The sequence below is a fragment of the Crocodylus siamensis genome, chromosome 14 (assembly GCF_052110815.1).
Source record: "Crocodylus siamensis isolate JL-2025a chromosome 14, ASM5211081v1, whole genome shotgun sequence".
NCBI lineage: Eukaryota > Metazoa > Chordata > Crocodylia > Crocodylidae > Crocodylus > Crocodylus siamensis.
This window is the reverse complement of record NC_143408.1, coordinates 26,447,481-26,469,743: the sequence shown is the minus strand read 5'-3', so window position 1 is coordinate 26,469,743 and position 22,263 is coordinate 26,447,481. Positions and strand designations below refer to the sequence as shown.

Here is a 22,263-nt window from a genome sequence, read left to right as displayed (position 1 = left end):
TCCATCTCGCTGGGGAAACTGGGATACGGGGCCAAGGTTATCGACAGTGGCTATTGATTTGGGATGCCTGCCCCTTCAGAGATGCTTTGAAGGATCCTGATCTTCACCTTGCGCTGAGCGCTCGCCCATCTGAAAACCAGGCCCCTGCTTGCCTCAAGTGAGCTCCCCAAAATCCCAAGGCGCTTCTGACAGTCTTGGCCCCAGGGACTGGCCCAATGCCATGGGAGCAGCCAGGGTGGGAGCACCCACGTTAGCTCTTCCACTTGCACGTAGCAGTTCGTGGTCTTCACCTTGGAGACATCTGGGTGCTGGCTGAGATGGTCTGCGTCGGAGGTGGAGGAAAAACATGTCCCCCACGGGCGCTGCTGTTTGCGCAGCAGAGAGCTGGGACGCCCCAAGCCAGCGGGCGAAGATTGTTGTGCAAAGAGGCTGAAATGAGTGGCTTTATCAGTCAGTAATATAGAGCTGATGAGGCCCTTGCTGCCACAGATGCCTTCCTCCCCCCTTGGATAGTGGCATCATCACGTGGATGGTCCTCTGAGCTGCCCAGAGCTGGCTGTATCAGCCCCTGCATGCTGCGCTGTGTGGCTGCAATACAGACAGCTGAGCCCATTTGTATTTATCATTGCTTATTGCACCCAAGAGCAATCATTGTGCCATGCGGCTGCCCAAACCTCCTTCAGGGCACGGCCTGCCTGACGGCCTCCCCCGCATGGCCTCACTGCATCGCTGTCCTGTATCGGAGTCCACCATAAGCCTGTTGCACCAGGTGGAAGAGCATCTAGGCTGAGCAAATGGGATGCAGCTTTGCTGGGGCGAGCACCAGTCGCTGGTAGCATCCCTAGGCATTCCCTTCTCATAGTTTCATAGGTAGTCGGGTCGGAAGGGACCTGAGCAAATCATCAAGTCTGACCCCCTGCCATGGCAGGAAAGAGTACCGGGGTCAAATGACCCTGGCAAGGTGATTGTCCAGCCTTGTCTTAAAGGTAAGGATAGGAGTAGGGTAGGAGCCAGCACCACTTTGCTTGGAAGTTGGTCCCAGATCCTAGCCGCCCTGGCCATGAAGTCGCGCCTCCTGATGTTTAGTCTGAATCTCCCCTCCACCAGCTCGTGACCATTATTCCTGGTCACTCCTGGCAGTGCTCGGGGGAACAGGGACTCCCCCAGTGCCCGCTGGTCCCCCCGACTAGTTTATAACAGGCCATGATATCCCCCCTCGGCCTTCTCTTGTGGAGGCTGAACAGGTTCAGGTCCCGTCGCCTCTCCTCGTAGGGCCTGCCCTGCTGCCCCCCGATCATGTGAGTGGCCTCCTCTGGACCCTCTCCATGCTGTCCACATCCCTCCTGAAGTGCGGCGCCCAGACCTGGACGCAGTACTCCAGCTGCGGCCTGACCAGTGCCACATAGAGGGGGAGGGTCACCTCCCTGGACCTGCTCGAGATGCATCTGTGGATGCAGGACAAGGTGCGGTTGGCCTTCCTGACTGCCTCCCCACACTGCCGGCCCATGTTCGCCGTGCCGGGGGTCCCACAATGACCACAGCCAATTTCCTCAGCACTCGGGGGTGGAGATCGTCCGGACCTGCTGATTTAAATACGTCCAGTCCCTCCAGATGTTCCCTGACTAGACCCGCCCTGACCCTGGGCCTGGGTGCACCTCCCCTGGAGCCTTAGGCAGGCCCGGTGGGGGCTGATCTGGTCCCTGCTCAGGAAAATGGAGGCAAAGAAGTCGTTAAATATGTTGGCTTTGTCGTCTGGTGTGACGACCAAATTTCCTAGCGTGTTTTGCAGGGGCCCCACGTTACGCGGTACCTTCTTTTTGCCCCCTGTGTATTTAAAAAAGGGCTTCTTGTTGTCCTTGATCTGGGAAGCTAGTCCCAGTCCCATCTCTGCCTTGGCCTTCCTGACCCGCCCTGCGTCCCTGAGCAACCGCATCCCTGGGGATGACCCCCCCACCACCACCATTGGGTGTGCGCCTCCCTTTTAGCTAGGAGACATTTCCAGATGCTTTTGGTGAGCCATGGGGGCCTGTGTGCCATCCTGCTCCCTTTGATCCGCATTGGGATTACCTCCCTTTGGGCTTGAAGGATCGTCTCCTTAAGGAGCGACCACTCTCCTTGGACACCCGGCTCCCCTCCCCTCCCCTCCCCTCCGGGACCTCAGTGCTTCCCTCACTAGTCTCCTTAGCTCATTGAAGTCGCCCTCCTGAAATCTAGGGCCGCTGCCTTGCTGCAGGCCTTTGCCACCTTGCACACCCGCAGCCCCCGCACCACGTCGTCGCCCGTGGCCAGCACCGGGTCCAACAAGGCGTCTCCCTGGTGGGGCTGTGCACCTCCTGGGTTAGGTGGAGGTCCTGCATTTGGGCTAGGGACTACGTGAGCGGTCACCCAGGAGGTGAGAAGAGCATTGCGGGTGTCTCTAAGGGTCCAGGGAGAGGCTGAGCGGGGGGTGGGAGCAGCCAGCAAGATCCGTAATGAACTTGACTTAAGGAGGACGCCCCTCGCACAGCCTGCTTGCTCCCGCACGTCACTGCATGCCGGGGAGCTCTCGTGGCTCGTACCTCCTGACTGCCCATCCCCGGGTCCCTTCCTTGTCTCATGCTGGAAGCCCAGGTAAGCCAAGGTGCTCTCAAAGAGCCGGCGCATGCTGCCATGGGGCTGGATGAGGTGGTGCATTTCCTTTAGCCCCTTGCCCTTGCTCGGCTCTCGGCGTCGCCGCGGCCCACTCCCCGTCCAAGCAGGCCTCCTCTTCCGAGCATAGTCCCCACAGATGGGGAGGCCGCAGGATCTCCATCTCTAAAACAACATTTAATAGCAGCTCGCTGCTCCGGGACATCAAAGCAGAGGCTTAGGCTCTCTGGGTGGGTCATGTGCCCCCTGGATATGGGTGAGAAGAGGTGAGTGAATAGTGACCCTGCTGAATAGGCTTTGTGTGACCGCGAGGGCGGCCCATCCTTATGTGCTCTTTGACCCAGATATGATCTAATGGATGAAAAGGGGCCCTGACAGCGCGAGCCTGACAAAGCTTTGTGCCCTTCATTAAATCCCCTGCACCATATTTATACAGCCTTGTCTGGCCCCCGGCAGCCAGCGCCCGGTGACGCCCGCACTGCTCGGGGCTGGGGAAGGAGCACCTCGGGGCGCCGGGGGATGCTGGACCGGGGTCCTCTTGCCCTCGGAGGGATGCCATGTGGGGTGTGATCCGAGGGGCTCCTCCCTGCCTGGCGAAGGGAGGCCTGGCTCGCAGCTGAGAGCCAGCGCAGGGCCGACGGTCGCCGGTGCTTTCTGCCAAAGCCGATGCTGACTTGAGCAGAGCAGGGCCATTGCCGGGCCACAGAACAGACCCCGGCTCCTCCAGCCATGGGGCGAGATAAGATGCTTCCCTCCAGCAGGATAAGGACCCGACAGAGGCTGGACGTCCCGCGGCAGCGGCGAGCCCTGCTCTTCCTCTGCATCGGCTCCGTGGAACCAAGATCAACCCTGGGAGAGGCAGCAAGTCCTTGGCCTCATCCTCCCTGTGGCTCTCGGGCTCGTTTCCCTTCACTGAGCGAGCGGTGCGGCCTGTTGTGAGGCTCCAAAACTCAGGAGCCGGCCCGCGAATTCAAGAGAGCGGCTTGAAAACCACTAGTCCTTGGTAATTAAACCCTGGGCTCTGCTGCTGTCCTGGGTCTGGAGGCTTGAGGGGATGCTCAGACCAGGTTTCTGGGCTTCACCCAGCAGCTGCCTGGGCTGGAAACCTGTGTTGGTTTTTCAGCGAGAGCCGAGAGTGTCCCCCAAAGGACAAGACTCAAGTAAGGAGATGGAGCTTGTCAGGGAAATAGCCGGGCATGAAGCTCGAGACTCCTGCTCATGCCGCCCCTTTATATCACCCCGGTGGTGCAAGGGGGCAGGAATTAAACTCGAGCTGCCTTCTGGGCTCTTGGCACTGCCGGCTAGGGGCAGAGGAGAGTGGGGTGCGGACCCTCCCGGGCTGAGGACCTGCTTGCTCTCCCAGACATGGGACGTGCTGGGGCCCGGTAGTCTTCCTGGGTCTCCAACCAATGCTCTGAAGCACGTTTCGGAGCAGGGAGCAGCCTTGCACCTGGGGGAAACTGAGGCAAGGGCAGGTTGGCATTCGAGGCATGCGTTAGGTCAGATCCTGTCGGGCTCTGACGGAGCTGCTGACACCCGGCATCGGTGCTGGGCCTACTTAGAGAGTCAGGTTATCCAGGATGGAGCCCTGGAGCTGCCCATGCTCTCTTTGGCAAGCATCTGTCTAGGGGTTTATCGGGGTCCCTGGTGAATTAGAGGAGACAGCTAGGGCCCGGCCCCTCGCCCATGCATGGGGTCAACCTAGTGGAGGAGGGGAAGCGTGCGTGTGTGCATGCGTGCACGGCTGTCCCCAGCGTGCGTGCGTGTGCCTCAGCGCTGAGCCGCCGGAGCTGGCTCTTCTAAATGTGTTCCCGGCTCACCAGGGAGCTGAGCAAGTTTGCTTCAATGAAAGTGAACTCGTTCATTTAAACCTGACTATAGAGTACTCTGGCCCCCCGCTGTGTTAATTATCCTGTAGTTCTAAACTGATTGCTGTACACTAAGCTTAAGCCCTCCTTTATTTATTTACTGACTACATTAACGGCAAAGTCTGCGCTCCTTTTATCTAGCTGCAAACTGTATGGCATGCTGCACTCACGCTCGTATTTAGCAGCTCAACACGGGCCTGTCGGGGGGCAAGGCAGGGGCTGTAATTAATGTATTTCCTCTCTGCTCACTCTTCTCCCAGCCTTCCTCCCCCTCCAGGGGAGGCAGAGCAGCCCAGGAGAAAGGCTGGGCAGCTCGCCGGGCTCAGAGGGTACCGCGCTCGTGCCCAGGATTGAGGTCCCCTCTTGGAAAGAAAAGTCCCCGACTCTGCAGATTGAACCGTAATAGTGCATGAGGCCACGTGTGCCAGGGGTGTGATTGCTGCCTGGGTGGAGGGGCCCGTGCCCTCACCGCCACTCGGTGGCTGCCCAGCCCCACATCACAGAGGTGCTGGCAACCGGCTCCTCTGTCTCATCTATAGGCGCTGAGCACCGGGAGGCTGGCGCCTCACCCCCCATGCGGGTCTCGGTCTGGGCAGCTCGCTGGGGTCAGCCCGGCTGCTCGTGGCAGAGCAGGACCCGTGCTCTGACCACTGGGCCCTCCTTCCCTTGAGCTTTGGGCCTCGCTAGGACACGTAGCACTTCAGCCACTTCTGTGGATTGGAAAAGGCAGCCCAAGCTTGGCACCCCCGGGAGTCTCTCCACCTGCATCCCTGGGTCTGGATCAGCCCCGGCCTCGGTGGGTCTGTTCAGGGAAAGCCCCGCACCACCTGCCCTGGGCCCGGGGCCTCGGCAAACACCACCAGCAGGCACCGCTCGGCCACGTTTGGGGCAGGGTCCCTTTGCGTGGGTGGGTGCCGCGGCGCCGAGATGTGCCGCCCCCAGGGCACCGCTCCATCCAGCCTGCAGATCTCCCCTCTCACGCCCCTTCGATCCCACGTGTGTTTGTCCTCCCCCGGAGCCAGAATCTGCCCGGAGGGGATCCCCCACACGTTGCCCATGCAATCCTTCGGGCTGGTGTGCCGAGGACGAGGGGCTGTGTTGCGCTGGGAGGAATGCAAACTATTTCTCTTCCTCTTGGAGTGACCTGCATTCCTGCCCGAGACCACCCGGTGGGGGCACGGGCCTGGGGGTGCAGGGTGGCACTGCTGGCCAGCCTGGCTGGGTGCTGCAGAGCTCGGTGCAAGTGCCGCCGGGACCGGGAGCCTCCCCCAGCTGTGCGGCACCTGCCTGGACCCCGTCTCCCTCCTGCCCGGCTCTGGCCCTGCCTGGTCCCAGAAACACTAGGCGACGCTGCCACCGTGTGGGGAAGCGCCAGATTGGCGTGGGAGCGCCGCCGGGCTCTGTCCGGATCCGGGCCTTGCCCTGTGCCCCCGGCTGAGACCAAGGCGCCCAGGCCTCCGCAGGGTGGCTGTTGGCACCGAGTGGGCCAGCTGTCTGTGGGTTCACCGCCAGCACCCCGGAGCAGAGCTGTTGAGCTGTCTGCAGCATCCAGGGGAAGGCTGGTGGGGCCTGCATCCCATCTTGATGCTGGTGGGTGCATTTGCCCCTGGGGGCAACAAGGAGCACAGTGCACCATGCCATGGAGGCTGCTGCAATGCCTGGAGCTGTGCATGCTAGGCGGTTGAGGCACAGGTAGGCTGGATCTGGGGAGCAGAGGGGTAAAACGTCCCGTGGGATGGGTGCTCATCTGTGCAGCGTGCTGGGATACTGCTGGGACCAAGAGTCTGTGGATAGAAACAGGAAAAAAGCAATGGGAGCAGGGGCAAGCACAGATCTGAGCCCCTGATGCTCCCTCTCTGCAGCCGGGGGAGATGGGCTGGGGGAGGCGAGGAGAGAGGGCTCCCTCCAGTCCTGCCCTGAGTGCCCAGGCTGAGTCTGGCTATGAGCACCACAGCCTTGGCAAGGCAGGAGACACCCTGCCCTGAGCTGCTGGACCTCGATTGCAGCAAGTCAGGCTTGAGACCTTTGCCGAAGATCTTGGCTGGGCAAAGTCAAGGGCAGCAGAGTCTCCGAGCCAGGCCACTCCACCCCCCACCCGCCAAGTGCAGCCGTCAGCCATTCCCACCGAGCAACAACGTGTCCCATCGCTGCGGGGCTGGATCTCAGCACAGCATCCTGGTGAGTAGCCTGTATCGTGGCAGGGGAGGATGCTCCGCTTTGGAGCTAGGGGAGGCAGCAGGTGTGACTGCAGGACCCAAGATCCTTTTCTGCCTGCAACTCAAATCCTGGCCAGTCTGGATCCGCTGGACCTCCTGGAGCTGCACTGGGACAGCTCAGTGGCTCCCCATCAGCTTTGGCCCACGCAGGCTCGGCTAAAGCCTCCCAGGTGAGCGGAGGCTGGTCCAAGCCCTGCCCTCTATGGGGCTTGTGGGCAATGTCCCCTGGAGCAGCTCCTGCTCGAGCCACTGCTCCAGCAGCCCCCGTGGCAAGAGACAAAATCTTCCTGGAGCATTTGGCCTAGTACAAAGGAAGTTGTTATAATAGGGAAATTGTCACCGGAGCAGGGCTTTGTCTGCACATTCACAGAGCAGCTGGGAGTGATTATGCCACAACAATGTTCTGTTCCATCAACGTTATGTCCTCATTAAACCTTTATTAGTAGATTAGATTCAGATTTATTGATTTCCCCACCCCCTCTTTTCTTCCCAGGCTGGCAGTGTCGGGGCGGCTCCTCAAACTTCCCCCAACTCCCAACTTTTTCAGACCACCCAGGAGGGGGAATCTTTCCTGGGATCCCGTGGACCGGATGGACGGCTTGTCTTCCCAGTGCGGGCCGTCTTGGAGCAAACAGGGGTAAGAGCTTCCAGGAGGGGCCAGTGATTCAGGAATGCATGCCCCTCACTTCAGGGGAGACAGGGGCTCAGTGGGCAAGGAGGGTGCCAAGGCCTGGGTTTGAACCCTGCGTTGCCACTCGGATCCCACCGCCGCTGCAGCCTGAGATTTGGAAAGGCGGGTCGGAGCCATTATCCCCTCTGGCATGGGAAAGGAAGCAGCCGAGCCAGGGGAGCTGGTGGCTGAGTCAGTGGTGGGTGAGGTGGGGAGGGGGTCTGAGAAGAAAGTCAAAGCGTGTGCGGACAGCCTGGTATGGAGCAAGCAGTTAGCGTGAGGGAGCAGGGGGCTGGGACCTAGGGAGAGGTGGGACTAGTGGTTAGAAAGGGAGGGGAAAGGCCCTGGGGGAGGCAACAGAGGGGTGCATTGGATGCTAGAGATTTTCCCTTAAGAAGAGCTGCTCTGGAGGGGCTGCAGCTGGGGCAGTCGGGGCCATCGTTTGTATCCGTGGCCTCCGTGCCGCTCAGAGCACCAGGCAGCAACAGGAAGGGGCTGGGGCTGCTGGGAGAGGATCCCAGGACACACGAGGAGGGAGGAAGGCCTTGTTGTATCCCTGTGTCCCTGGGTGGACAGACTATTACAGGACATAGGTCTGGCTGCGAGCGCCTCCCAAGCCAGCTATGCCTCAGTCTCCCTCTCCGTCAGGGCAAGCAGCACGCCCCGGCTGCAGCTGCAGCCCTGCTGGCTGGCTGCATAGAGATGCAAGCACAGGGGGATGTGCAGGGCAGCGTGGACCGTGGTCGGAGCCCCTCCTTGCCTTGCTGTAGGCCCCAGAGCGGGGTATGCTGTGCCCCAGCTATCACAGCCTCCCAGGATGGTCTCCAGAGGCAGGGGTGGGGCTGGCAAGGCACTGGCCTTCGGCTGGGAGATGGCTGAGGAAGCATGTCTAGGGGCTGGCCTGGGTGCAGCATGATTGTGCCAGGCTTTCCTAACCAACCTGATGTCCCTGGCCCTGTCATGGGCTTTTCTTGATCAGATGCAGGTGAACGCTGCATCCCAGAGGGCTACAACCCACCCCACATGGCTGGCAGGTGCGAGGCATGTGGAGCCAGACTGGTGGGCCCTGATCCTGTTGCCTGTGGTGGCAGCCATGTGGTCTGGGTGGATGATGGGTGCTGTCCTTGATCATCCACAGGGTTTCCTCACCTGGGGCCCAAGCCCACCCACCCGCTCTGGGCTTTCCTCGTAGACAAAGGCGGGTGGAGCTGGGTCCGTGGCTGGTGTGGGTGGGTGCCACGTGCAGCTGTCTCATCCCTGACCTGGGAGGCGTTGGAGGGGGCAGCTCAATGGCCTGATCGGATTTGTCTGTTGAAGCGTTTGATGTTACATGAAGGCAGCTCATTCCAGGGGATGTTAATTGCCCATTGCAGTGATCAGGTCTGTAGCACCATCGATCTCCCAGGGATCAATGAGCTGATTTAGTGTCTTACTAACTCTTTAACTGGACACCTCATCAATAGCTGGCCACTTACAGACCATCAGTGCATTAGCATGGGCCTGAGCTGCCAGGATCCCGCCCGCCTCTTCCCACGGCCCGTCTGTCACTCAGCCAAGAGTTTTCCTGCAGGTGAAAGCTTTGGGAGGATGTGAAGTCCTGGCCTGTGGCCGGAGCTCTGAGAAAAGGAAAGAGATGTCCTAGCTGAGCCCAGAGCCATACTCCCTCCTACCCAGCCAGGCAGAGGCTTCCTTCTGGCTCCCCTGGGCTAGTGCCTCTCCTATGAGCAGTGTAGGCTGCTCACAGGAAAGGCATGCATGGACCCTGGGTGTGGAGCTGGGGGGCAAGGAGGCACCAGCCTGATCCTCTGGCCAAGTGTGTGGGATGGGCTGGTGGAGAAAGAGAATGAGATGAAGGCTTGATGGTGACTGGCTCTGATGGCAGAGGCCCATGCGGGAGAAAGAGGCCCAGGCCCCAGGCTGAGAGCAAGGAGGAGGGCTGGAGGAGAATGCAAAGCCGGTTCCCAAAGCAGATTAGGTTGAGCCCTTGGCACTGGAGGTGCAGACAGACTTGGGGCAGGAGGGACAAGGCATTGCCTACTCCAGTGCTGCCTCCTGCCCACCTGTCTCATCCCTTGGTGGTGTGCAGCCACCCCTGGCTTGGGTGAGCAGGGAGAAAATCGTATCAAAGCTTTGTTATCTGGTAGGTCCTGCTGTAATGTCCTCTCAGCCTGCACCTGCCGCCACGATGCTTGCATGGGAAAGAGGATGGTTTCTGTCGTCTCCAGCCTCCTTGGAACAGTGACTGCTCTTTCTTTGGGGACTCAGGTAAACAGCCATCAATATGAGGCAGGTATCTGGGTCACCAGTCCCTGGCCCCCTGCTCCCCCACGCTGGTGTGCCTAAGGGAGGGGGCTCCTTACTGTTAATAACAAGCAGCCTCATGTCTCTGTCCGTGGAGGAGGTAGCAAGACAGAGCTCGGTGCGGGGTGGAAGGGATAATCCGAGGAGGGAGCCTGCAGCAGCCGGGGGATGCCATGGCCATGGGGAATCCTGTTGCCCCAGAAGTGAGTGAGGTCTGAGGTCAGGGCTGCCATCGCTCCCCTCATCCTTCTCCAAGCCTGAGCAGCTAAGCCAGGCCCTGGAGGGACCCATTAGGCAGGTATTCAGGATGGGCGGGTGGGTTAAAGAAATTAACTGAAGCCTTGTGGATGCCTGGCTCTGGGAGAGGCCTGTGGGGGAGAATCAGGCACAGGGCTGGGAGCAAGAGGGCTGGGGAAAGGAGAAACAGGTCCTCAGTGCAGGGAGGGACAAGCCCCTGGCCCAGCACCCAGGGCCTCCAGAAATGACCGACAGATGCCTAAGACTCAGCATTTCTGGGTCTGTAAGAATTAGGTCTTGTCCTCAGGCTGGTTCTGGAGTAGACGGGCCTCTCTCTGCCCTCATCTCCACCACAGGTGAGCCAAGGCATCTGGAGCTCCAGGGATGCTGGCATGAGGACTTCAGAAGGAAGCAGCAAGACGCATGCATCCAGATGAGAGAGCACATCTCTTCACCAACACAGGTGGTGCATACTGGGACCTGCTGTGAGAGCAGATGGGAGAGCAGTGGGGACGTGCGGGGGCAGGCGGGCAGCACGGCAAGTGCCACCACGGTGCTGACACCAGTTAGCATCCAAACTCTCCAGCCTTGTGCACCGCATGGTCCCCTGGCTCTCGTTGCCACAGAAACGCCGGTACAGCCACCTGCACACTCGGCGGGGAGGGCTGCTGGCCCCACAGCACGGCCAGGGGGTGTAGAGTGGGGAGGAAACAGCACTAGGGATATTCAGATGGGTCCTGTGGCCAGTGCCCCAGAGCCACAGGCAGGCTGCCAGGGGTCACAGAAGTGCAGTCCCAGGCAGGACGCCGCCATGCTGGGTGCTGCACAACCACAGGGCATGGCAGGGTTCCTCCTCTCCTGCCCTCAGCCCAGCTGTGCTGCACACCAGTGCGCAGGCCTCAACCTGACTTGGGCCCTGGGGAAGGAGCTCGAGGGCGAGTCCCGGCCCAGCAGAGCCGCGTTGCAGCCACAGCGGGGGCCACGGACACGGGAGCTCGGGAGAGGGTTGGTGGCGGTGGGCTCTGTCCATGGTGCTGAACCCTTCAGCACGGGGCCCAGGGCCGGACCGCTGAAGAGCCCTGAGCATGACTTAGCGGAGTCTGGCCAGCCCTGACTGCCTTCCCGGTGCATTCAAAGGGATGACCACGCTGTGGGACCCTCACCTGGGGCTATCCCAGCCCTGCAGGCAGCTGCACAAAAGCTCTGCTCCCGTCGGTGTAGTTAAACCCACTTTATTTGATGCTGGGTCCTGGGCTGGGGCAAAGGAGAGGTTTTGCATTCCAGGGTGTTTTAGGTGCGACACTTAAAGGCATCATAATGCACCAGGCACTGCGTTTGGGGTGCTGGGGACCAACTAACCGGGCCATCAAGGGGCCTGGGAGCATCCTTGACAGCCACCTAAAGAGAGGCGTTAAGCAAATGAAGCCTGACAGCAATTGTGCTCATTCAAGGGCAGGCTTGGAAAGGCATATGGATTGGCATGAGTCTCAGAGGAACCAGCAAGGTGCAGAGGTGTCATGCAGGGGGGTGGGGTAGGCGGACCCCCAGCCATAAGCTCCGGGCAGAGACTGGTGCTACAGTGGTGTGTAGGAAGCTGCCAGCTTCTACCCGGGGATGTCCAGAGGGAGGGGAGCGGTGGGTCAGCCATGGAGGGTGAGTGGGGGGAGTGTTCAGGGAGCAGGAGAATGGGGAGGGAGTTCCTCAGGGATTGGAAACGGGGTGAGGCAAAGGTTTAGTCCTGGCAAGGAATTAACCAGCACCTGGTCATCCTTCCCCAGATATTGCCTCTGGAGGCCAGGTGAGACTCCATCCTGAGCCAGCTCAGAGCGGTCAGCCTGCCCACCCGAGGTCCTGGGTCACGATACGCAGGTGAGTCCGAGGACCAAGAGTCCCCGTGTTGAAGCTCCAGCCTCGGAGCACCCCGTCTGTGCTGCCATCGCAGCTCAGGCGTACTGCCAGATGGACCAGAGCACGCCCAGTGTGACACTATAGGCCAGCACGGCCACCAGGTAAGCGCGGAAGAGCAGGGCATCCAGCACGTAGCCCACCTGCAGCCACTCGCAGGCGATGGCGCGGGAGGCATCCCGCTTCTCCAGGAAGTGGCGGATGGCAGTGATCTCCTGGAGGATGCTGTGCATCATGGCTGGGCTCTCCCCCCGGGCCAGGGGGGCCAGCATGGGCCTCGTGTCTCCTGCCCCCTCGTACTCCTGGAGGGTCTCGCCGCTGTAGTGGTTCAGCTTGGCTGTGGGCCCAAGAGTTGCTTGAAGTGGGGCTTGCAGGTAACAGCATGGCCTGCTCTGCAGGGCTGTGTCCCCTCCCTCCTCCCCCTGTTCCTGGCTGACAGCTGATATTGGGGACAATGTCAGCCTCAGTCTTCCACCCCCCAGAGTCAAGGCTTCATGCTCTGGGAGCACTGGGAACCAGCCCGCGGCCAAGCCTGGTGCCCCCCTACACCCAGCTGTTGCTGTTGTAGATGAAGGGGGCTTGCTTCAGGGAGACACAGGACCTGCCCGTGTCTCACTAGGTGACACACGTGCTGTTTGGGGTGTGTTACCATCCATGTGCTAAGCTCTGCCTGGGATGTGGGTCAAAGCTCAGCCCGCACAGCACCTGCTCTGTCCCTGAGTCCAACCTCCCTGGGAGAGAGCCAGGGGCCTGGGCAGCTCCTTGCTGCCTTGCAGGTTCTGGCAATGGACCATTAAGCCAGCTTGGAGCCCAGGTCCTGGCATCTTGGTCCCCTTTTCCCCATGCCATGGGGCCTCCCCCACCCCTGCTCTTACTTGAGCAGTCATTGCTCTCCAAGTGCCGGGTGCTCTCGGTGCTCTGTGCCCACGCGGGGCTGACCTGCTTCCTGTCACGGCAGCACAGCAGGATGGCAGCTCGGTCCAGCACCAGCCACTTGACCCAGTCAGGGACGTGGGACTGCAGGTCCTGCTTGTGCACCAACCGCACGATTAGGATGGTCTCGGTTAGGCTGAGGACGAGCAGGGCCATGCACACGACGAAGTAGATGCCTGCCAGAGGGTGGCAGGGGTGTGAGTGTTTGGCTTGGGCTAGCAGGCAGCTAGACCCCAATGTGGTGCAGGCAGGGGCTGGCCGAGCTCCCCGCGCCCCCATCTCCTGCCCTGTGGCAGCCCAGCTCTTGCAGCCCCGTGACCAGTGCCCCCTGCAATGCCCAGCTCTACCCAGAGCTGTTATGGTCCCCACCTTCTCCCCAATGGATTACTGTACCAGCAGCTCTAGTCCCTGGGCTTGTCTGCCCACTCTCCATTGCCCCCCAGCCTCCCCCTGCCTCTAGAGTCTGAAGGAGATGGGCACTGGATGGGCTGTGCTCCTTGGTGGCCTTGGCCCCACCGTACCTATGAGCGGGGTGCCAATGGCAGTGGCCGGCAGTGTGTCGGAGACGATGATCAGGAAGACAGAATAACCCAGCAGCAGGGTGATCTTGAAGGAGACCCTCTCGCCACAGTCTGGAGGCAGGTAGAAGCCCACAATGTCCATGACCATGAGGAAGATGCTGGGGAGCAGCAAGCTGACGGCATAGAAGAGGGGGCGTCTCCGGATAACGACCTGCGAGTACAGAGGAGAAGGGAGGCAGGAGGAGCCCTGCTGGTGACAGAGGCCAGAGGCGGCCTGTCTCTACCAGCTCCGTTAGGGTCCTTTCTCAACAAGAGCATCCCTGGACGATGAACTCTTCTGTCCCTCAGGATCAAACCCCACTCGCCTTGCTTTCTCCTCTCCAGCTGCTGCCACGCCAGTGCCTTGGCTCTTGTCTCATTAGGGTAAGCACCTTTAACTCAAGACCCTCCAAAGCGTGCACCCAACTCTGGCCTTGACTTGGGAGAGCATTTCTGGAGAGCATCTGTGGAGCTGAAACAGTCTAAGAGAAGGGGCCCAGGTGCTGGGCATGGGGCAAGGGTCTGCAGCTCTGCTTTCCTGGATTTCCAGGTGCAAAGGCAGCTCCTGTATCACTCTGCCCTGCCCTCGCACTGGGAGCCTCCTGAGTCTTTGACAGTCATCAGTGTCCAATAAAGAGCATGGGATGGATTTTCTGCTGGGATCTCCAGCACCCCATGGTTTTAACTGTATGTCAAGCAGATGCCAGGGCTGGACCAGCTGGCCTTGTAAGGGCCCTGCCTAGCTGGCCTGCCTTGGGAGGTGTCCTGGCTGTGGTCCTGAGTCCCTATCTGAGGAGAAAAGCTCATCGGAGTCAAACCAGCGTTGTCCCTGCCAGCTCCGTGCATGCGTCTTGGGTCTTGACCGTCTCTGTGGCAGTCTCTGGCCTCTCCAGAGCTGGGCATGCACAGCAGGGTCTGCTGAGCAGAGCTCAGCATCTCTTCAGAGCCAGGAGGGCAGTGTCCCAAGCCGAGAGGAGGTGATGGCATCTGCCCCCTCTCCCCCTCCCTGCCCCACTGCCCGAAGGGCCCTTACGTAGAACTTCATCTCGGGGTAGCTGTCGCTGTCCTGGATGCTGAACTCGCGGAAGTGGCTGAGCACGCAGAGCAGCTCCCATTCCCCCTGGTTCAGGAAGACGCTGCGGTCAAACTTCACCTGCTCAGGATGCCGCCAGAGCGAGAGGTTGATGTCCTGGACTGCAGGGAGGAGGAGAGGGGAGCGATTAGGACAGCACTTGCTCACCCACGCCCTGAGGATACTTCCCCGCTGGGAGCAGCTAGTGGCTTCCCGCTCTGAAGTGCTGACTGCCCTGCAATGGGGCTTTCTTTGAGACCCCAGTTTTGGGTTCCTCACCCAGGTCCTACTAGCTTTCTCTGCTGGCCTGGTCCCTGCCCCCCTCCAGAAGTGTCTGGCAAAGGGAGACGTACTGTTGTGCAGCCAACTGGTGAAGGTGAGCGAGCAGTTCTGCACGTCGAAGGGGAAGTTGTAGATGTCCAGGCTGCAGGCGGTCACCACCTGGATGGGCTTGAGGTTCTGCACCTCCCCTTGGTGCCGGACGTACACGTAGGGGATGTCGGGGGACTTGCCCACGTCGACGCTGAAGGTCACAGAGGAAGGCCCCGCCGTCAGGGAAAAGCAAACCCCGCACCCCCCAGATGCCCGTTTTCTTCTGTCTGGAGGGCAGCACTGCCTGGGGTGACTCTAACCGAGATGCTGGCAGGGGCCAGCCCAGGAGGGGCAGCCCTCAGTCTCCCAGGGGATAGCTGGGGCTCAGGATCAGCTTGAGACTGGATAGGACCTATTTCTGCCCAGTGAACCCTATACAAGGCATTGGCTGCCTCTCCTGCCCCTCGCCTGAAGCCCCCTGCGAGCTTGTGAATCAGGTTACTGGCGTGATCTCTCTTTGGCCTTGTAAAACTCTCCCATAACAAATTATTCCCCTTTTTTCCCCTTCCCACTAGCTATGTCCGCCTCGCGCTCCCTTTCACCATGTCCAATGCAGCGAGTAACACAACTGAGCTAGACGCATCTCCAGTCTATCTCCCAGTGACAAAACCATGCCCTGGGCTCAAATCAGCCACGCCGATTTGACAGTGGGGGTCAGGGTGAATGGGAGGAAAGGCTGGGCCTTTCACTGGTCTTGGGATGTTCCCCTAAGGGGGTGGGATGGTAGCTGGGCATTGCTTTGGAAACTCGCCGTGCCCACAGGGAGCAGCTGTGATTTCCCCATGCTGTCCTGCAGCCCTGCCTCTCGCTACAGGGGACACCTCCCCATGCAGAAGGCAGATCTGGGAAGTTTAAAGCGTGGCTCATGCATGGGGCAGCAAAACGCTCCTTGCGCCGAGTATTGAAGACAATGGAGCCCGTCCCCAGGAAGGGCTGGCAGCTCTGCAGCTGCCCCGGCATTGTGTTTGCTCCACAAAGCCTTCCTCAGAACAGCCGAGCCGCCCCTCCTCATCCCCCGAGTGCCGCGCGGGTAATTACGGATGTTTATGGTGCGCCAGCATTGGAAATGTCCCAGCTCCCGAGCTGCTCCCCATCTGCAGCCTGCCGGCGCGAGGGAGCGAGAGCCAGCTCTGTGCTGAGCATACCAATGGGAGCCGGGGGGCATCGGGGAGGGAGCAGCCCCTCCCCGCTTGCTCCCGAGGGCCCTGAGCCAGCCCCGCCGCACTTACAACTCGTTGATGAGGATGTCGGGCACCCAGATGCTCTCGGTGGGCAGGGACACCTGCGTGATGTTATCGAAGTCCTCGGGGTGCCACTTGAGGAACTCGTCGATCCAGTGCTGCGGGGGGGAGAAGGGGACAGCAGGTCAGCTCTGGGGATTGGGTCTAGTCCCGTATGAATCCAAGGGCCCTACTTCTGGCAGATGCCTGCCAGCACTGTGTCTGGGACAAAGCCGGCCCAGGGTGCCCAGGGGTCGCCCCCACCCAGCTGTGCATTGCATGGGAGAACCAACCTCACGTGAGCACATCCCACGTTACGGATTAGGCCTTGCTACACCACACAGGGATGTGACCCCTTCACGTGTGTTCCCTGGACCACCTACGTCTGTGGTTCTGGGGCACTAGTGAGCTCTGCCCTGTGGCAGTCGTGTCTCCGTTGTTACAGGGACGAGCCTTATGATCCCTGGGAGATCGTGCAAACCTTTCTGGGCCCTATTGCTTGTTAGGAGAATTCCCCATTTTGGCAAGGGCAGGTTTCTCTGATAATGAGGAGAAGGTGGTCTCTGCCCTGGTGTAGAGATGGTGGGGGCAGCAAGGCAGGGCCCCCTTTCCACTCACCTGTCTGTACCAGATGTAGGTTGTCAGCACCTGATTCTTTTCATCCTGGGGACGGACAGAAAAGCAAACGTGAGGTGGTCAAAGGGACATTGGTGTCTGCAGCTGCTGAAGCAGTGGACTGGGATTGAGCAGGGAAGACATGGATAGGAGCAAGCATCGGGCACCAGAGAGCACTGGGCAAACACCCAGGAGGAGGAGAGATGTACAGGCGAGGGGATCACCAGGTAACAGGAGGAAGGATTCCCACCTGATGGCCCACGTGGAGGCTCCTCCGCTTTCCTGGCCTGCTGGCCTGGCCATTCCCTGGCTAGTCCCTGGGCAGAGATGCTCTCAGCTCTAGAAGTTGAGCCAGCCCACCCTAAAGCCAAGGGCTATGCCTGGGGCTGCTTCCACCCCCTTCCCATGGAGATGCCCAGCCCTATAAGGAGGTATCTCACTGGGCATGGCTTCTTGCAGCAAAGCAGCCTCGTGCCTGGTTGGGGCCATGTCACGGGATGCACTGAATAATGCAGATGGTGTATGGAGCTCCCGGTTACCCGACCATCTCAGCAAGCCAGGTGCTAGACACTTGTGAATCCCTCGTGAATCGAGGTGCCTAAGTGGGGTTCTGGGCCCTGGAAAATCTGACTTCCCCTTTGGTTTTCTCAGCTGCCCCAGATCCTAGGAAGGGTGTGTCTCTTCTTCTTGTACGTATGGATAGGAAGAGCCTCATGCATCCACATGATGCATGTGCCCTCTCCAGAGGCTCAGGAGACCCTGCTCCCCCACATCTTTGACAACCCTGGAGGTGTTAAACTTGCTGAGCCAGCAGAGCACTTACCACGTTGAGAATGGCATAGACCATGACATCAATGGCTACGTTGGTGGTTGTCCTCCAGTCTCGAACTGGCCGGACGCCCTTGTTGTAATGAGTCAGCAGGTGTTCAGAGAGCTGGAGCAGGGCCGGCTTGGCTGTGCCCATCGTCTTGTTCTTCCCTCTCCGAGCAGCTAATGGGGAAAAAATTGATGCTCATCAGGGAACAGTGAGATGAGATGGTGGGAAGGGCCCAGCCTAAGTCAGGCCCCTGCTCTGTCACAGGCTGTCTGATCTTTGCAAACTCATGTAATGCCTCAGTTTCCCATCTGTACAATGGGCTTCACAATCCTTTCTTTCACCTGTCCTTGTCCGCCTTGCTCATCAGGAAGAGAAGCTCCTCACAGCAGGGACTGGCTCTTGCTAAGTGCCTGTACAGCACCTAGTGCAGTGAGGCTGCTGTCTTTGCATCACCTGTGGGCTCCTGTTATAATATGCATAATACTCAAAAGTGCAACATCTTTTTTTGTGTCCCCCTTCTTGGCAAGTGCAACAGGGAGCAGGCCAAGAAGAGCCCCTGCTCGTGTGTTAAAGACAAATGAGTGAGGAAAGGGCATTGCCTTGCCATTGCACTGCAGACTCGGCCCGAGTGGTCCTTGAGCTGGAGCTGGTTGCAGCTGGCTCTGGCACACACGACCTGGGAGGCTGACCTGGAAACTTCTCAAGACTTTCAGTGAAATGAGAGGTAAAATAATGTCATTAATGCTCACCGTTGTTGCTTGGAGCCAAACAAAGCATTGAATGGGTCTAAGGGTTGTTGATTAGTGGCTGTGTTGGTCTAAGGACAGAGGCAGGCAAGGTTCTTTGAGTAGATGTGATATCTTTTATTAGACCAACTAAATAGTTGGAAAAAAAAAATGTTCTTTTCAGGCTTCCCTTCTTTAGGCATAGGGAGACTCTGCTGGTGTTGCATGCCTGAAGAGGCATGTTTGTGCCCAAAAGCTTGCCTTGAATGGGTTTAAAGCATTTATACTTTTTAATTAAAATTTGAAGTCAGTATCCAAATGAAGATGTTCTGCGTTAACAAAAATACGGAAATGTTGAATGCCTGTTGTGCCCAAACACTTTTTTATTAACTTTTTTCCCTTTAGCTGGAGATTATGACCCAAAATTGACACACAATCTGAAAATATGTCGGTTGACACAAATTTGCTTTGTTTTGTTTGTTTGTTTTGAGGGGCAATATTCTTGTCCAAAACTGTTGTCCCATCTGGACATTTCCAGTGATTTCTCCATAAAAGGACCAGGCCAGTGCTCACAAAGTGCTCCTTGAGTGTGCCTGTTGAATCAGCACAGCTTTTCATACAAAAAACTAGAGCTCTTCAGCATTGTTGCAGCTGGACAGCTCCCTGGTGCACGTGCCCAGGGTGGGCGCAGGGGAGCGGGGAGGCCGCGCAGCTCCCCCATGGCCCGTGCAGGAGCCAGCAGGCATGGGAACTTCACTTTGCATTTGGGATGGAAGTGACTCGGGTGTGGAAAGCTCAGATGAAGATCCGCGCACATGATGTTGCATCCTGGCATCTCTGCTGCGGTCCTCCTTTGATCTTGCTTTCCATTGGACTGGAGGCTTGGGCCACCGACGTCTTTGTCACAGAATCCATCATCGCCTAATAAACCCCAGTAGTTCCTGGAGGTCGAAAGAGCCTTAAACCTGTCACTTGGCAGGTCCATTGGCTTAATGAAGTAGTAGGAAGGTCTTACCAGGATGCCTTTCTCTCTGCCTTAATATCCATCTCCTGTCCTGACTTGGCTATTCTTAAATAAACAAGGGTTTTTTCCCTCTCCCCTTGCAGGTGCTTTGCATGGCAGCTTCACCCACGTGCAGAACTGAGATGCCCTCCGGCCCGCGGAAGAGCCACTGTTAATGGGGTCAGGCGCTCCTGCAAACATGGTCCTGGGTGGGGGGGAATGGAGTCTGCAGTGACCCTGGGACTCACCGCACACTGGGAGGAGACCCTGGAAGCTATCAGGTGTGCCCCAGTGCAGCAGCTTGTCTCCGGGTGCTTTATGGGGGAAATTTAACATTTCAGCATTTTTGTTAAAATAGAGTGGGTTTTTTTTCTGAAGCTGACTTGCTTTTTAAGTAAAACATGGATGCTTGGAATTCGGAAGAGGTGTGCAGTGATGCGCCGCATGGCGTGTGCGTACAAACAGCCCCACAGCATGAAAGTAGGAGATTACTTTTTCTTTTCAAACTCCCACTGAGATCCAGTCCACCACTCGTGGTGTTTCCTTTGCTCCCAGGTCTGCCTGTTCACCCCTGGACTTTGAAAGGCTGTGGCACTGGCACACAGAGAGCAGAAATGGGGAGGCATTGGATAGAAAGCAGCCTTAATGGGCTTGGCTGAATGGTGGAGGTGGATAATAAGTGTCTCGTGTTCACCCGGTTCTCAAGTGACAGATAATTATTACTCAGCAGGAAGGGATTTCTGGGCTCATGGGATCCGGCCTGTGTGTGTACAGAATGGAAACCACAGCCTCCTGGCTTGGCACGCGAAGGTGGGGGAGCCCAGAGAAAGCAGCCTGAAAGGAAAAAATAGAAGATGGAAAGGCCTGGGACATGCACCTGCTGCTGGAGGGGTCCTGGTGGTTTCTGTGGTTCCTGCATGCACCAGAGAGGTGCAGAGTCTGCGGGGAGCCGGCGGCAGCCGCCCAATGTGCAGGGTGGGGGCTGCAGCATGCAGCGTGGGTCCCTGGGAAGGGGAGATGTGAGTGGAGCAGCTCTATTTCGGAGCCAGGAGCGTGCTGGAGCTGGAAGGGCCCTGTGCTCAGATGCTGAGCGCATCCCCTGGTCGCACTGTTCCCATTAGGAGCTTGTCAAGCTGTGGCACAAAGATCGCTGCTGATGCTGGTCCCCTAACAGGGTTTTATGCCAGCCCTTCACCCCGAACCCCAGAAGCTCAGCTGGTGCAATCACTTGTGACACTGCACTGATTGACACATGGGGAGATTTTGCCCCCTGACATCATTAACCCAAGTGAACGATGGCTTTGTCGCCTTGTGAGCAGCCTCGCTCTAATGCTAGATCATTGCACAAAGCTTCAGAGCCAGAAATGCCCCCATAGCAAAGGAGAGCACGTAGCATGCCAGGAGCAGGGCCAGACCCCAGACACATGCCCGCTGGTACTGCTGGGCTCTGCCGGCCCCCGGGTCCCCTCCTGCTGGTGCCGAAAGCGCTGTGGTGAGAAGTGAGATTCCTTGTGGGAGCTGGCAGTGCCGGTCTGAGTGCTGAGCAGGGAGAGCCCTTGCAGCAGCAGCTGTCTGTGCGCTGCCATCCACAGGGCTCAGTCCTGCTCTACAATGCACAAAGCACGAGGGGACAAACCTGATCACCGAGCTCAAGCGTTTGGTCAACAGGTCTCAAGCTGGTGTGTAAATCCCCATGCCCCCACTGTGCTGCCAGGTGTGCAGATGCACAGCCTGTTAGTGATCACACTGATGCTCTTGGGGGCAAAAAAAATCTGCATGAAATACACCCAGAAAAGCCCCCAGGGCCATGTGCAAGCAACTGTACCCATCTCCCAGCCCCTGCAAACACTCCCTCAACTTTGCCGCAAGTTTCCTTACCTTCACTCTGCAGCTCAAAGGCAGCCAGGGCCAGGGTGAGCAATGCCCACCGAGCCGAGAGCACCATGGTGCTGGTTCAGTGGGTCCCGGGCGCTGGCTTAGCTATTCCATATGCAGGCGAGTCTCCTGGCTCTTGTCCATGGTCACTCCCTTTGCACTCTCTCCAGCCTTCCCGCTGCAGATGAAGCAAACCTCGTCCAGGAAGCAGGCAGCACTTTTTGTTCGCTTTCCCCCGACTGTCAGGGTTCTGAAAATGCCTAATTAATCTTGCAATCAGTCGCCTCTGCTGCATCAAGTTTCAGGCTGGGAGGATAGAAGAGCAACCCACCCACCCTGACTGATGTCACGCCGTGTGGTCCCAGACAAATGCTCCATGCCTCTCAGCCTCTCCCCAGCCAGGGAGGGCACTGTTGTGTCTCTGCGAGGCTGACCTGGGAAACAATTTGTTACCCGAGTCCTGCTTAAAAGCTGTGTCAGACAGAGCTGCTGAGGATGGCGTGTCTGTGATTGTGTTCTCACAGCCTGTCCTTGCAATAAACAGGGATCTCTGATGGCGAGATGGGAATTTAGTGGGCATAAGTACTGCTATCTATGGCTTTGTTAATGTGTGGTATGGAAAGAGTGAGAATCCCAGCAGCGGGCTCTATTAAAACATCGCTGCACAAATATGTCTCTGGTACACATGGTGAGGGCTGCGGGGCCAGTTAGTGGCTTACTCATACTGCAACCGTCACCGTTCAGTTAAATATCTGCTTGTCGGCGCCTGACTTTCATGCGCTCGCCCGCATTCGGCATGGGCTACGTTGATGCAATTCTGATGATTGCAGTAGCTGCGTCGGTCATAACTTCGGGTTTTTCTCCTCATTCCCAGTGCGTGTGTGTCTAGATCAGTGATTCTCAGCCAGGGTGCCGGGGTGCAGCCAGATCCTTTGAAGGGTGCTGTGAGGTGTGAGGAGATGAGCAGATAAGCTAAGTAGATAGATGCGGGCTCTGGCTTCTCCCTGCCTGAATGATTCCCCCACAGACAGCCCCTCTGCAAGGCAATACGCACTTTAAATAACCTTTGGATTTTGCAGCTGAGTGCCATTTAATTCATGAAAACAATGGAGGGACTTTGAAGCCAAGAAGGTTGAAGTTATAACAACGGTCAGGTTATTTTTAATTTGTATTTTTTTTTTCTTTTTAAACAGAGGGGAGGCCATGCTAGAACTACAGGCCCGATTTTATTGAACAGTGTCTTGGC

At 58.3% G+C, this 22,263-nt stretch overlaps 1 protein-coding gene across 1 annotated transcript; it reads right to left on the bottom strand.

Moving 5' to 3' along the window:
* Window positions 1-11,863: 11,863 nt before the first annotated feature.
* HTR3A (5-hydroxytryptamine receptor 3A) lies at window positions 11,864-21,087 on the bottom strand. The gene is made up of 9 exons (XM_090027898.1): window positions 21,021-21,087; window positions 17,421-17,587; window positions 16,601-16,645; window positions 15,992-16,101; window positions 14,744-14,913; window positions 14,352-14,512; window positions 13,280-13,490; window positions 12,701-12,934; window positions 11,864-12,162 (listed from the first exon to the last, which is right to left on the bottom strand). Exons 1-9 carry the CDS (start codon window positions 21,085-21,087, stop codon window positions 11,864-11,866), a joined length of 1,464 nt encoding a protein of 487 aa, XP_089884024.1.
* Between the last annotated feature and the right edge of the window lie 1,176 nt (window positions 21,088-22,263).

Bases quoted from the DNA above. Each gene is read 5' to 3' on its own strand.
- HTR3A (XM_090027898.1), bottom strand. From the start codon at position 21,087: ATGGTGCTCTCGGCTCGGTGGGCATTGCTCACCCTGGCCCTGGCTGCC. The intron at 16,646-17,420 runs GTAAGTGCTCTG...GTCCGTCCCCAG, and splicing joins TCTATGCCATTCTCAACGTG to GATGAAAAGAATCAGGTGCT. The intron at 13,491-14,351 runs GTAAGGGCCCTT...CTGTACTCGCAG, and splicing joins ACCCCGAGATGAAGTTCTAC to GTCGTTATCCGGAGACGCCC.